This window comes from Pieris napi, chromosome 10, assembly GCF_905475465.1.
Source record: "Pieris napi chromosome 10, ilPieNapi1.2, whole genome shotgun sequence".
Classification (NCBI taxonomy): Eukaryota; Metazoa; Arthropoda; class Insecta; order Lepidoptera; family Pieridae; genus Pieris; species Pieris napi.
The window spans coordinates 12,361,346-12,376,740 of record NC_062243.1 but is presented as its reverse complement, the minus strand read 5'-3'; the positions used below and the strand labels follow the sequence as shown (position 1 = coordinate 12,376,740).

Here is a 15,395-nt window from a genome sequence, read left to right as displayed (position 1 = left end):
GAATCGTTTAAACGAACAAAATTATATCAAAATTTCAACTGGTGTAGACATTGCACAAAACTACAATAATAAAATTTGTTCTAGAAAATGTTTTGTCACGTTTACACAGTATTACGACTGATAAATAGAAAAAATATCAGCTATTCGAGCTTTATAGTTAACTTTTTAATCTCTGTATTCTTTATTTGTTGCAATTAAGTGTTTATACATTTCTATATTTTATTATTTGAATATAAGTATAGGCTTTTTGAAAACATTAGTTGTAGCAATCGGGCATCCGTTTTTCTTCTAAATAATAAATTTTGGTAGCAACAAGGTGTTAAATAACTTATTCATAGAGGTGATTATTTTATTATGAATAAGGTTTTCCAGAAGCAATATGTGCGGTTTTGTGGCAAGTCATAGCATATGGCGTTATTCCCATACATGAGGGCAGTAGGTGGCACTTAAATCTATTTTTGTTACTTTAATTACACTTCGCTACAAGTTGTATACGTCCGTTTTTTATCGAACTTTAATTAAAGAACTCTGCAGTATTACTTAAATTTTTAAATGTATTTCAATTTAAATACAGCGTACGATAGTAAATAAACAGTATTTCATCATTAATATGATAATTCAAAAGATTAAATTGTGAACTAAACACAATTACCCAGATTAAAATTCAACATTTATAAGAATTGATATAATAAACAGAGTAACTTTCAAAATATAGGGTATTCATAACTATTTTCTTTACAAACACTTAATAATTGTTAAAAAAGTGTTCAAATTACATTTTATCAGACCATAATTACTTGTTTTACCCGTTTATTAATCCTTTTATGCGCGTTAAGAAACTGCGTCGCTTGGGCATTGCGTGATGTAGATGCATTAAAAATATTAAATATAATGTAGAGTACATAGGAAATTAGGTTGTTCGGCTAGTGATTGCTTCTAGATTATTATCGAAGGATTAAAAGGCTTAACGTAATTTTATTTAACAGTCTTGCACACGTCAATAGCTTTTACGCGAGAACGACATTTTATAGATGTAATAGATTTAAATTTATTTTAATATGGAATTAAGTAAAAAAACCCATGCTTAACCGGGGGTAAACAATTATTAACAATCATCACTTACCACGAGTAAGTAAATCTGTCTAGAACTTCAAGCTTCTCGAGCTTTAAAAGTACCCAAAATCTAGATAGCTTTGTTAATTGCATATATATATAGATATATTTAAGTCCTTCAGTCCCGAAATGTAAGATAGGACAGGTTTCTGCGTACATTGTGTAAAACAAAAAACGTGGTGATTAAAAAGAGTGGCGGAGAGTTTATTGCCAGTTCTTCTCTTCCGTTCAAGCCGTTCTTCCGTTCAATCAAGGGCGTATTGATTTGAGAACTGGCAATAAATGTAATATTAAAAGCATTTAATATATATTTCTTTTTTGACGGTCATAAGTGTACGTTGTGTTACCTATGTGAATGAATGATTTTGACTTTTGAAAGAGGTTTTTGTATCTGACACACGTATTCTGGTTTAAAACAGGCAATATAGTTATATATTTTGGTTAACAAATAACAACGCATTTATTGTAATTTAATGATGTGGGTATAATAGTGAAACCAAAATAAAGACAAACAATGTAATCAACATATCCTAGCATAACAATAAGAATCCATATAATAAGTACTTCAACTTTTCAATAGAAACTTTTGGGTACTGAGAAGTCTTGAAGAAAAAGGGCCACCCAAATCCTGCCAAAATTCGGCTTACAACTTGCCAATTGCAAGTTTCAATGAAAAGGGACTGTCACAAAAACAGCCTGATATATAGAAGACGTAAAAATAGGCTCAGACGAATCGATAAAGCTCTGAAGAAGCTTCGGGTCCGAACCCGGACAACGAGAAGTTTATGGTAATCACGGCCTGTGATTGATTGCCACAGTTCCGAGGCTGAGTATACAACAAACGAACAACCGCCGATTTAGCGTGATCTTGACCGCAATCGAGATTGTATCTGATATAAGGTACTGTGGGTAATGCAATCCATTCCCTGAATCCCTTTCTTATCGGAGGCAATAGACCACAATGCGATCGGAACCTGGGATGACATAAAGCAGCGTGTACATGAAGAGGTTGAAAAACAAAGTAACAAATAACTGGCATAAAAATAAGTTTTGTAGTTTAAAATTATATTATTAATTTTATTTAAATATAATTATATGAAAATGAAATTTTCGTCGCAGTTATTAAGTACATCTACTTACTCAACAAAAATTCCACATAATCTAGTTTTTAATCCGTTCAAAAATATTTATTTATCTATTTTTTATAGTAGTTACTTTGAGCTAAATTACTTTGAGCTTTTATACAGAAATCTTCCAAGACTTCTTTACTTACACTGTTAATTTTACTATTATATTTTTTTCTACTATTATTATATTATTAATATTATTATTATCACATTATGCAAACTAACTGATACGGTCTCTGGCAGAATGACCAGCATGGTTTTAATGAATAAAACCCACACCACTTTAAAACTTAAAGTGGCGTGCATGATACGTATTAAAATCTTTTAGTAACTTTCGGCCCTTACATAGGTTACCTAATTGTTTAAAATAAATGTATTGCTAATATTTGTGGGTTGAAATGCTTTGTACAAGGCGACAAATAAAGGCGGCTTGCGTAGCATATCTTAATAGCTGCCGACAAGGGTGCCCCATCTTAAACGAGTCAGTTAAGACGCAGAGAAAAATGGCGATCGGGGATCTCAAGATTTAAGTGGCAGTTTCAAATGTGCCTACTTTTAGTGTTATTTCCTAAACGGGCACCATTTGTTTGCATCATGCACGATTGAGGAGAAAAATGTACGCAATACACAAAATGGTTTCTCAGAAGTGTTTATGCGATTGCTCGAAGGAAAGTGCACTTTTATAACATCGCCCGCGTCTCAACGTAGATGGAAAACAAATTGTCGTGCACGCTTCCAATGTACGAAAGAAATCTTAATGTACTTCAAAATGAATATATTCTTTATGTATGGGATGTTAATTTTAAAGCATAACAAAATTTATTCTAGCTTTAATATGTTCTACATCTTATACTCTCCCCATTTCAATTAGTAATAAATATCATTTTTATAGGATTTCATACTAGCACACGCATTACACACTTGAAACGAACCGTATGGGAAAAGGGATTTTTTTTTATATCTCTCATTCTATATATTTTTTTTCTTTAATTATTGTTTTTTTTAGTGTTTATGTGTGTGTGTTTTTGTTTGTAAAATTATATGTCTATGTTTATCAGTACGTGCGAGGAAAAATAATAATTATGCGTAGTTTTTGGAACAAAGCTAAAATGAAAATAATTTCAATTGTTAAAGGTAATCTTTGTCGAGTGTAAGGTATTTCTGCAATAACGCGTAAGAAGGCCTCAGGTGTCAAACGCTCGCTTGCTATTTCACATAGAAAATTATGGTTGTAGGCGGAGTCATACTATATCAACACACTTTGCGGCTGCTTTGTTGTTAAAATTCATGGTAAGCGGAAGCAATTAGGGGAGTAACGTGTAAGGACGTAATGGAGTGACGAGAATTTGCTCTGAGCGTTTTAATGGGAGCCACTATTTATGTTACAAAATGCAACAGTGACACAACTCTAACTACGTGCGAAGTTGTGAATTGTTTTTAGACGAATCCATTCAACGTTATTATTGTGAAACAAACTTTCCATTCCACCTACACACTTCTTTAATTGAGTCCCCCATGTATACTTTAGCATCAATGTAATACAAAATATTAAATTTATGAGAGCTCTCAACGTAAACATGACACGACGCCACTGTCTTCTTTATTACCAACATAACTATCAGATAGCTTTATGATAAGAACAAATTTTTAATAGCCGGGTTTGTTTACGATTCGCATCTTAGGTTAATCTTAAATACGGTGTCAAAATGGCCGCCATAAATCGTAACATTCAAAACATTGTATAGTCGAAATGTAACTTTATGCCTGAAAATGTTTACGAAAACAATGTAAAAAGCGAATTTGCCGTAACATTGATCATTCGCGCCGGCACGCAACGGAAAAGGGGAAAAATAATAAGCGATTACTTTCCCGTTTTATCCTTCATGCTTCGAAGACGCTTACTGAATTTCTTCGTCGACTTTGTAAGTCAAAACATCTATTTTGAAAAATCTGTCGGGTATTGGTTTGTTCTTTAAATTTTAATTAATTTTTATCCTTTCGCATGTTGGGTTGTTTGTAGGAAAATTGAAAATGGAATTATAACACATCCGGCGGAAATAATTTAGTTCCTTTTTTAAATAGGCACCTGGATTGCGAGAGTGACGTTTTATTAACGATTGCGACGAATACATTACGTCGCAGCGCTCTTTGCACACCTCTCGTTTCGCACGGAAGCGAACCGTAATTACTCTAAAACTACCCATTTGTTTGATGTCTTTGTTCGTTGTTTGCTCCACTTAGGGCGTACATCACCCCGATTTCTTTCGCCCGACACATGCAGCGCTTATACATTATCGCAAGAGACAATACGAGACAAAAACCGGCATTAATAATTCGAAATATGAGTCGACTGAAGTGTTTGATTTTTTAAATGCGTGGGGTTGCATAGTGCTTATTTATATTAGCCAGTTTTAAATCACAATGCACAAGTCATACCAGCATCACTGTTAGACATTTGTTTAAAATATTTTGTGGGAATCTTTAGGTACATTTTTGAAAACAGATTTTTGGAGCATGATCTTCATAAACATATAACAATCAAATAAATAATTGGTTTAGAGTATGTTCAGTACTTTTAAGATGAACATTTTCGTTTCGATTAAGGCAAAACTTATGTCAAATGCGTGTTGTAATAAACATTTTAATGCGTAATTTTTATAATTAAATTGTAGTTTTAATTCAACAATATGACTACATAACAAAATACAGTTAATAACTAAATTTGTAATTTTGTTACGGCTGTGCTAATTACACAGTAATTACTTTTATTAACCCTATCAAAATATACGGTTCAATTGTTTATTTTGATGTGTAAATATTTTTGTTTATCTACATAATGAACGATTTGTTATCTGTCCACAAGGTTATTTAGTGAGATTTCTGGTTTATTTATCAGGTAACAATTACTTTATTATAGTCGCTGTGTCTTTTTAAAAATATTTCGGAAATAATGCCTGTGAAAGAGTGAAAGAGGTTTATAGTTTATTGGTACGAAATAAATCTTCCCTTTTTGTATAAAATAGAAAAGCTAGTGTCTGCAACAGTCGTTCATTCTCTTTCACTAATTAAGAACACACTGTGGCAGAGGCAAAGAGAGCCGGAAGGACTTGGAGCGAGGTGAAATACACAGCTCAAGACCGAACGCAATGGAGACTTTCGACGCCTTCTAAGAAGAAGAAGAAGAAGTTTAAAGAGCGATAATTAAATGGACCATTTATAAGTTAATTTAGAACTGTAATCTGACAAAAATCTAAACAGAAAAATCGACTTTGAGTACGATTTTATTTGCTCCTTTGGAACGAAGCCAGCGTTTCTTTCACCTCTAATTGATATCGGACTGAGCATGTTAACATAAAGACAGTTTGTTTCTGGATTTGCTCTGATGGATGTGTCAATAAAAGGAATTTATGTGTCTCATATTATTTTATATTAACCGGCTTCAAAAGAAGAAACAGATAATATATTATTAGACGTGTATTTTAACTTCCAGTATAGGGTTTGTGGACCCATCTTGATTTCAAATTCCGCTCAGCAGAACATGATGGATGTATGCTAGAGCATTTTATATGTACTGAACAATTAAAATTAAATTTGTATAAATCTTTAAAAGAATTAAAATTAATATACACTTACCATTTTGTTGTTGATTTCGTGAAAGTGAATTTCGCATACTTTGTCTACTATATCTTCGCTTTGAAATGTGACGAATCCGAAACCTGAAACAATATACGCTTTGCATTAATATTAACAAATTAGTAATTAAATATATATGTGCAGTTTTGGACTTACTATAAACCAAAATAATAATTAGAAAATGAATCAAGTTGCATATATTTGATTCTAGTACTTGTGCTACTAGATACTAGTAAGCATTTGTTATTAAATATCTAATGATTTTTCTACAAAGCATTTTTATATAAGAAATCTAGAAGTTGTCCTCGATATTCCTGTAGCAATCAATGTCGTATGACGTCAGTCCGACAGTAAAAAAGGAACAACGCCCGCACAACGGAAGAAGGGGAGAAGCAAATAAAATTGCCTCTCTATTAAAATTTCACCTTTTTAATTTAACTTCGATTTTATTTGTATATAAAAGATACATTTTAAATTAGATTTTTTTCTATTTAAAGCTGATAATGAGGTATGCGTCTGCGTTATTTCTCTCATAATGATATTTTTTTTCCAGTACTTTTACTTATCTTTTATCTTTATAAACACATTCTTAGACACGTCTAATGTGTTGTGCCTCTATTATTGGGTCCAATAAAAAGGCATTTTCTAACGACAGTTATTCTTCAATAATTTCGAAGTCATTGTATGAACAGGTGTTTAACCGTGTTTTTAAATATTGTGCAACAGATACTTAGAAATGCTTTATTTATTTTGGGAAGTGAAACTAGTAAAAATTTAAATTAATAATAATTGCCGAGAATAAAATTTATACAAATTCTAAGTGAAGTAAAATGTTAAATGTATAAACTTGCCACACATTAACATAAACTTGCGAACATTAATAAACATTCGGTACTCGCAATAAAATCAGCTTACGAGGGAAAATTGAATAAGTGGTTCGAAGTATCGACGAGTTCCGTATATTACTTTTAAACGTCGCAAGACATTCACGTGGCCGCTGCAACGACCAACTTCGCTGATACGTTCCCGTTCCGACTCAAAAGACCGCCCAAGTTTTCCTCATGCGATTCATGAGTAACAAATTTGAATTACGTATTCGAAACTCGGAATTGCTTTCCGATATTTACTGAATTCCGAACAACAACTTCCAGCTTACAATCTGTCAAAGAAATAAATCCGTCTAGCGCCTTCCACGTATCACATAATCGCCGACAAGTTTCTTTAACAAGTAAGTGATGAGGTGTATTCCTGCGTGCTAACGATTAAGACACACAAAGTGACTTGTCCCTCCCTGTAAATAGCATTACCCCGCCTTTGCAAACACGCCGTGACGTCATCAGTACACATTACTTCCAATATATTTTTCAACTTATCACGTAGTTAGCCACGCAGTTTTAAATCACTTCTCATAAGCGACATATTGTCGTTGGGTTTTGAGAAGTATGTATACGAGAACAAAGCTATCACATTATTTTCGAGGCATTATTAATATCGAATTTGACATGACGTAGCACAATACCTAGTTGGTATTTCACGCTCGACCGAATGTCATTGAGTGGGAATTGAGGATACTATATAAAAGATAATAAAAAATATATATAAAGTTCAGTATCGTTATAAGGCTTTATTTTGATGATTTTTTTAAATAAAAACAGGCAAGTTCATAGCGAATAAATGAGGGAGATTCTTAAAAGGGTAGAGAAAAGAAAAATTATTTCCGAACCAATTCGACTTGGGGTCCTAATAGAGGCTTTTAAAAGGCCGACAACGCACTCGCGAGCTCTCTTGCATGGAGGTGAGGCTTCTGCTTGTTTGAATTCATGATTTTTTAGTACCTGTTCTTTAATACTTAGATACTTCTACGTGGAAAAAACAGGCAAAGGAAGGCAGCGTCTAGGGCAGGATCACATAAGAAAAATAGATGGAATAGCTTTGCCGTGAACGACACGGTAAAGCGGGAACGATACGGGAATGCCCGTTAATCATTTACATATATTTCAGTTTATGTAATAGTCAAAGTCAAAGTCAAAATCATCTATTCATTTAGGTAACACAATGTACACTTATGGACGTCAATAAAAAAATGTATATTAAATCCTAAATGCTTCTAATTTTACATTTATTGCCAGTTCTCAAATCAAGGGCGTAGAACGGAAGAGAAGGACTCTCCGCCACTCTTTTTAATCGCCAAGTTTTGTAACACAACGTTTGTAAAGCTGCAACCATTACACCACGTTTCACGTGACATCTTAAGTAATTAATAATATTAAAAAATTAAAAACAAAGATTTGTGCCCCAGCTGGCAAGGTAAAATACGAACACGTACTTACATTCTCGCGGGAACAACACGCAAATACATAGTCGAAATAACTAACATCTATAGAAATTAACAATTGTAGTACATCGATTAAATATAGTGTTTATGAGGAAACGATTTCCATTTATGCGGGTCTGTAAATGGATTAAAGTGGTCAGTCGGCGTTACAATTCAAACTTATCTGCGGGTATGACAATCGCGGAGGCGTTTCAGACAAATAGTGCGATTCTTATTTCATAGCCTTCATTCGCACTGCATTTGTTATTTATAGGCAAATGCTATTGTAGCTTTACATATGCCCTTCTGAAGTTACATATATATGTAACTAATGTTTAACATACCAATCTTTAGACTTTATTTAATTCTTTATTAAACTTTTTGACTTTTTTATTCGACTTAGGGTCAAGAAAAGTGCATATCAATTCTTAAAAGGCCGGCAACTCGCGAGCCCTCTGGCATTGAGTGTCCATGGGCGGCGGTATCACTTAACATCAGGTGAGCCTCCTGCCCGTTTTGCCCCCTGTTCTATAAAAAAAAAGAAAACTTTAACACTTATCCGATTATGGATATATTCGCCAGTGGGCTGATGGGTTTTAAAGAAAGAATTGTTAAGTGCCTATCTCGAACCTTATTCGCTGTTTTGCTGGTTTTTTTTAACTTGTATATATTATGGTGTTTTCTAATTTTTTTTGTAATATTTAAGATAAAATAGTTTGTAACATATACCGTAAATTTAATACTATGTATGATGTGGTAAACTTTAATAAATAAATACTTTATGGACTACTCCGAGTTACTTTTCCAGCTCAATTGCTTTATTACGATGATTATAAGTTAAAATATATTCAGTTTTGTTATGTATGAAACGATTCACATGTATCACATGTTTGTATAGATTTTATGGAAACTCTATACGTAGGCGAGCTGAAATGAAACGCTGAGAGAATAGGGGAACAGCATTGTCACTGACCACGAAAAAAGTTTCGGGTTTCACGTTGCCTTTGTATTCCACTCGTAGATAAATGGGGCATTTTCGTGAAATTCGTCCGCGTCACTTCTCGTAACAATGGCGAAGATAAATAATCCCTGCGTAAGAAAAGGATTTCGTAAACATAATTATTTGAACTCGCAATTGTTACTCAGGCTAATGAAAGCCTCTTGGGGACGTTCGAAAATCAACTTTATTCCTTATGTTATTGAATTTTAGTATTATTATAATGCAACAATTTTTGTTACATGGAAAATATTCATCAAAATCTGGTTGAGAAAAGGTAAAACAAAAGACGAATCGTTAGCAGATTTAAATGTTATTGGTCAAACAAACAAAAATGAGGCGCTGCTGTTTTCCAAAGCTAAATTATATACGAAAATGTTTAAACATATAGTGTGAAGTTATAAGCCCATACAAATTCAAATAGGACACTGTTAAAACGTAAAGGTCAAAAGCAAATATCCTCTCGCTTTTTTCGTTATTTGTTTTTATGTAACAAAGGTCTTCGCATTACGCAAGTCACCTTCACACCTGCTAGTTTTTTAATATAAGAAAGGAAAGTGCAGATTATGAATGTGTCTTCGATATCGAATATCAGAGACATCTGTCGGCGCGTGGGGTTGACAGGGGGCGGCCCCCAAGCCCAGTAAGCCCACACCAGTATAATCTGCCCCGCCACTGTATGAAACATCGGCCGGTGGCATTTACGACGCTATAATAACCATATAAAACGCGGCTCGACGTAGGCGTCGATAACTGACATTATACAAGTGCCTATTGCCTACAAGTCGACTTTCTACAGTTTGTTTTGAATGTCATTGTACTTTCGCAAACTCAATCTAGCAACGCGGAGCAGGAATTTTCCTTGTTTTGACGAAATAAAAGTAATGTTCAATGGATGGCGTAACAAGCAAGTTTTCATTAGGGGCACAACAGGCACTCAGTGAACAGCGATGAACTTGCCCAGTGGCCACGGCGGAACAACTTTTGTTATTGTTTCGCTTCATTATTGTAATACGAAATACGCCATAATTAAGAGATGCTAGGGAATTGTCCCATCTGATGTAATAGTTCCACAAAAGTTAGACAACTTTTCTGACAGGATGTTTGGTTCGTAAATAATTGCCGGAGTGCTTCTTCTCATAATAAGTTAAAGATAATAAGTTATCGATAGTTATTAGCGCGGAATAGATGGCTATAAGTATGAAAAATGGCCAGCGTCGAACGCTTGGCGTTACGTAAGTATTCTAATTTATTATTCACTTGTCAAAGAAGCTTTTTCTATAGTAAATGTGGATAGTTCAAAGAAATTACATCCAGTACTGTGTACTTAAATATTATAACGCTTGACTCAGATAATAAAGGTCTCATTTTGTCTAGAGTTGTTTTCATAATATTTAAACTACTTACAGCTTACATTAGGGCGCAGTTCAGCCTTTAAGCAAACATCCTCACAAAAACCTGCGAAGCATGTTTAGGAATATGTTCAAACAGTTTATTGGGCCCGTGCCCCCACCCGAAAACAATGTGCGTGTTGTGTTCCAAAGTAAATATGGCCCACATGCAAACGGAGGTGAAGTCTAAGGACTCAATGCAAACTTTCGGCGAGCGAAGAAAATAGCGAGTAAAAGCTGCAAAAAGAATTGGCTCTTCATTTTCTCTATTGTGAAGTTGAATGGAACGCAAACAATCAAGTTTCTCGTCAAGTTGATTGTGTGGAGACACCCTTATTGTCTATTCTCAGGTAAATAAAGTAGAAACACAATTCAGCTGGTACTTTGTGCGTCGGCTTTAACTTTTAAATTCTCTAACTTCAATTTTATTTTGCTTTAGTTCAATTCATGGATGAATACCGAGCAAAAAATCACTTTCACTTCTGCATTTACATTTAAATTCAACGAATACTTATCAGATTTGAGATAGCACTCTCCGAGTTAGGAAAAAGATGTTAATGCTTGATTATATACTGACGCACCTTATTTGGACGAACCCTTTCTATCCTTATATGACTATAAGTTAACTTACTTCATTTTTTAGCTTTTCTTTCAACCAACGTTGAATTAGAAATAAACAAGACCATATAAAAGGAGACGTTGCTCCCACCGTGAGCTAGTGGATACCGGTTTTGGCCTTTAGAGTTACTGGGTTTGATATTATGTGCAAAAATGATTTATGTTTTGTAGGCATAGTAAGCTAATCATGCATTTATGGTAATAAATGCAGGAATATTCTCGCATGTCATTCTTTAAGGCTGATTCACGCTACACCGTGTCTCGACCGGGCCGTGCCCCGGCCGGGGCACGGCCGGGGCACGGCCTAACATTAATGATATACTTTTGTATGAAGTAATTCATGCCTGACCGTGGCTCGGCCGTGCCCCGTCCGTGCCCCGGCCGGGGCACGGCGTTGTAATGTCGGTGGGTATTGTTTCCCGGCTCCGGCACGGTCCGGCCCCGGCACGTCGTAACATGAACGTAGGCGCCCGGGCACCCGCAGAGCAGTCAACGTCAAATCTTAGTGAGGTTAAATTTTTTTTTGTTTTTTTTTTTGACAAAAACAGATATAGTCGTCCAAACACGTACGTGCGTACACCCAAACAGCCCGGTGTAACATGAACCACTGTCCCGGCCGGCGCACGGTGGCCGTGTCCCGGCCGGGGCCCGGCCCGGTCGCGACACGGTGTACCGTGAATCATCCTTTATGCTGCTTCAAAAAAGCAAGAGAATAAACTGCCGGCCCTAGTTACAAGAAAATAAAGTTAGACATCAATAAAAACTTGCTGGCCTACAATATTTAAATTCGAACTTCAGCGGGAAAAGTAAATAAAGCTAAAGCTATTTTTAGTGCTAATATTATCTTAAAACATAAACAAAATTGGAAACCACATGTGTCACGGGCATTTGTAAATATTTTATTTATAATACCTTTTACACAACCGGTAGCACAAACATAAAAAATACACGCGGCGAATAGAATTTGTTTTTATACAAATTTGGTTAAATTTTCATTTTCATAAATGAATAATCAAACAGCAGTCTTCAAATACTTTAAATATATAGAGTTATTTTTGAATTAAACTATGTACATTTATACAATTTGTAATGGCTATCATTTTATAATAGGGTCTAGGTATACGAAATTACAAAGCCCAGATATGGAACACTGGCAGAAGGATGTATCGAGCCAAGGGGAAACCACTGCACTATATTCCCTAGAAATTAGTGAAGCTGAGGGTGAAAGGAAGTTGACGAAGCCAGGAGTAAGTTAACCGAAGACCGGACAGAGTGGAGGAACTTCAGGAATCAAGAGTGCGACTGAAGAAGAATCATATTATAATAAATTCGTTTCTAACAGATATAACGTCTGCAGGTGCTCTCGAAGGAGATCGTTTTAATGTTAGTTTAGGACGTTGCGCGAACTTTGGCAAATGCTTTACCTATTTATCTTAGCAATACTTACCTCCATACCCTTCACTTAAGTAGTTATAATTATTATAAGGGATATTCCGTCCCTAGTAGTGATTACATAACAATAAATTTATCGTAGCGGTGCTATGAATCACATATATTAAGTATCGTAGCACTTTACAGTGTTATTTTGGTATAACTTTATGTTTAAATGAAATGACTTTTATTTTATTTATATGCCTATAAAGTCAGTCAAGAGCAAAGTTGGCCTAGTGGCTCACATCCCTGAGGTCGTAGATTCGATCCCCGGCAGTGGACTTTCTATGTGCGCATAAAACATTCGCTTGAACGGTGAAGAAAAACTTCTTGCCTTAGACATAAAAGTCGACAAACGGTGTGTGTCAGGCACGGACGGCAGGAGGCTGAACATCTACTTGCCTATTAGATTGACAAATGATCATGAAACAGATACATAAATCTGAGACCTATACCTAAAAAGTTCGTAGCGCCACTGGTTTATAAAGTCAGTTTGATATAAAACAATATGAGTCATATTGATGGCATTGTTGATGTGTCGAAACCAACATCAATGTATGTTATTTATCGCTAATCAGTGCAATTAGCCGTGTTATCAATTTATCATGTTACATCTGAATGGACATATGGGTTGTACATGCGTTTGTAGGACGATTCCAAATTGATTGTTTTAGTAAACATAATATTATTCGTGTTACGAGCCGCCATGAAATTTAACAACCACATTATGTGATTTATTTTAACTGTTAAAATATGGGTTATTTAAAATAGTTGTATGTTGTGTTAAATGTAATGGTATTTTTTATTACTTGCGATAAAACAGTCAATACTTAGACTTATTGAAATTGCCAAGAATATAATATAAACGTATAAAAAATTTAAAACTTCGCTTATATAAGTTTAGATGCTATGTCGATATATATCAACGCCATTATATATCTAAGATAATAGCTAAAGTTGGCCATTTTGTTCTGAAAACTATCTTTAACTATTTTTAAATAGAAAGAATCTCAAATCCACTTCTCTAGCTTCGTATACTTCGATAATCCTGAATAAGTCGGTCCATTTCCTTTGTAGAGCTTCAAGGCAATTTCCCTGATTATTTGTAATCCTTCATAAAGATATTAGTAGAAGAGGAGTGCATTGTACAGTGTAATGAGGTCCAACTTGGCATCACAGCAGGGCTTCTCATTTCTTTAATTACATTTTCTTTTATGCTCTACGTAGCTACTGAAATTATTTTTATTTAAATTATTTCCACCAATCATGTTTTACGGAGATATTTTTAAAGAATTTACCTAACCCGATTGCGCTTGAATTAGAATTAGTTTCACGTTCAGGTTTTGGTACAGAAAATTTTTGGTTAGCACCAACGAAAGTGCTTTGTTGAATTATGTTATGGCTTTAAATCATATAAGTTTATCTATCCAAAATATGCTCTTCAGGTTAAAAATTTACTGTTATATGAAATTTTCACTTCACTTAAAGACTTACTAGTATCTCTACTATGCTGCAAGAGTGTATATTAAAAAGCTATACAAGATCAAGATATGGATGTTGCGGTCATTCGGGATTGCACCAGATCGTCGAGTGAGCTTCGTAATCCCACGGGAAGGCGTGCTCGAGACGAGAGCGATGGGATTTGTGGGATCATCGGATGTAACACTAGTATACTTGTTACTATTCTCTATGTAACTATGTATCAAATGTCACCATTTTTATGGTACTAAGAATTGGCCCGTATCCCTTGAGATTTTTCTTTGTTATAAATTAAGAATAAGCTGTATTGAATTAAGATTTTGTTTCGCTTATCTATCTAATACTCATATAATAAGGATGGCAAGATTTTAAATTTGTAGGCTTGTAATTATTAAGCATCTAAAACTACTGAATGTTTATGTGTGATGAATAAATCATGACCACATATAATGGTAGAAACTGACCCCCGTATTCATAAAAGTAAATCAGTCTAATTCGGGGTTTTAAATCAAGTACTCATTAGTATCTACATAAAGAACATTTAGATAGAAAGACTTAGTACAGTCCGTTAAATATAGTTTTCTTTTCAGAAATTCCCAAACACGGTCAAAAGATAAAACTCAAATAAGCGCAAAGTATCTCTATCCGTATGTCAATTTTATTCATCCTCACATAACGCTTTGTCCCACACAGGATTTGTACACAATATGCACTATGCAGGTAGCAATACAAGTGGTTCACAATAAGAGCAGAATGTATTTGCCGAGCGCGATTATGCGTCTGAGGATCTCGGTGTAAGCGACTATTGTAGGTGGTGGATAATATCCATATCGTATCCTCAGCTAATGCATTGCTACGTTTGCTATGTAGCACCTAACACCTACTTAAAAGAAATTACACTATGCGTATGGCATTTTCTGTTTTACTGCAAAAAGCCGAACCTCAATTAGATCTTCAATTGTTTATGTTGCCTCAGTTTTATGATAGTTAGTATTAGTTAGCTATTGTGAAATTCTGGTGTGTATATTGAATGGGGGAAATTAAATCCTATCCTAGTCATAATCTAGAATCAGTCTAGAAGTTAAACTATAGATAAGCCCATAAAAGGTACTCAAAAATATGCATTAAATAATGAAGTTAACTTTTTAGTTAAACATCTCAGCAAGGTTCAAAATCATTAATTTATTTAGGTAACAATTAACACTTATTAGCGTCAATAAATAAATACATATTAAATGCTTCTAATTTTACATTTACTGCCAGTTCTCAAATCAAGGGCGTAGAAGGAACTC

At 34.5% G+C, this 15,395-nt stretch overlaps 1 protein-coding gene across 14 annotated transcripts in view; it reads right to left on the bottom strand.

The window, feature by feature from the left end:
* The window catches only part of LOC125053054 (RNA-binding protein Musashi homolog Rbp6), a 480,872-nt gene that overhangs the window by 24,783 nt on the left and 440,694 nt on the right, over nucleotides 1-15,395 (bottom strand). For all 14 annotated transcript variants that reach the window (XM_047654237.1, XM_047654236.1, XM_047654238.1 and 11 more), the window contains one exon: nucleotides 5,874-5,956. In XM_047654237.1, coding sequence (XP_047510193.1) covers nucleotides 5,874-5,956 — 83 coding nt within the window. The remainder of the gene's footprint in view (nucleotides 1-5,873; nucleotides 5,957-15,395) is intronic.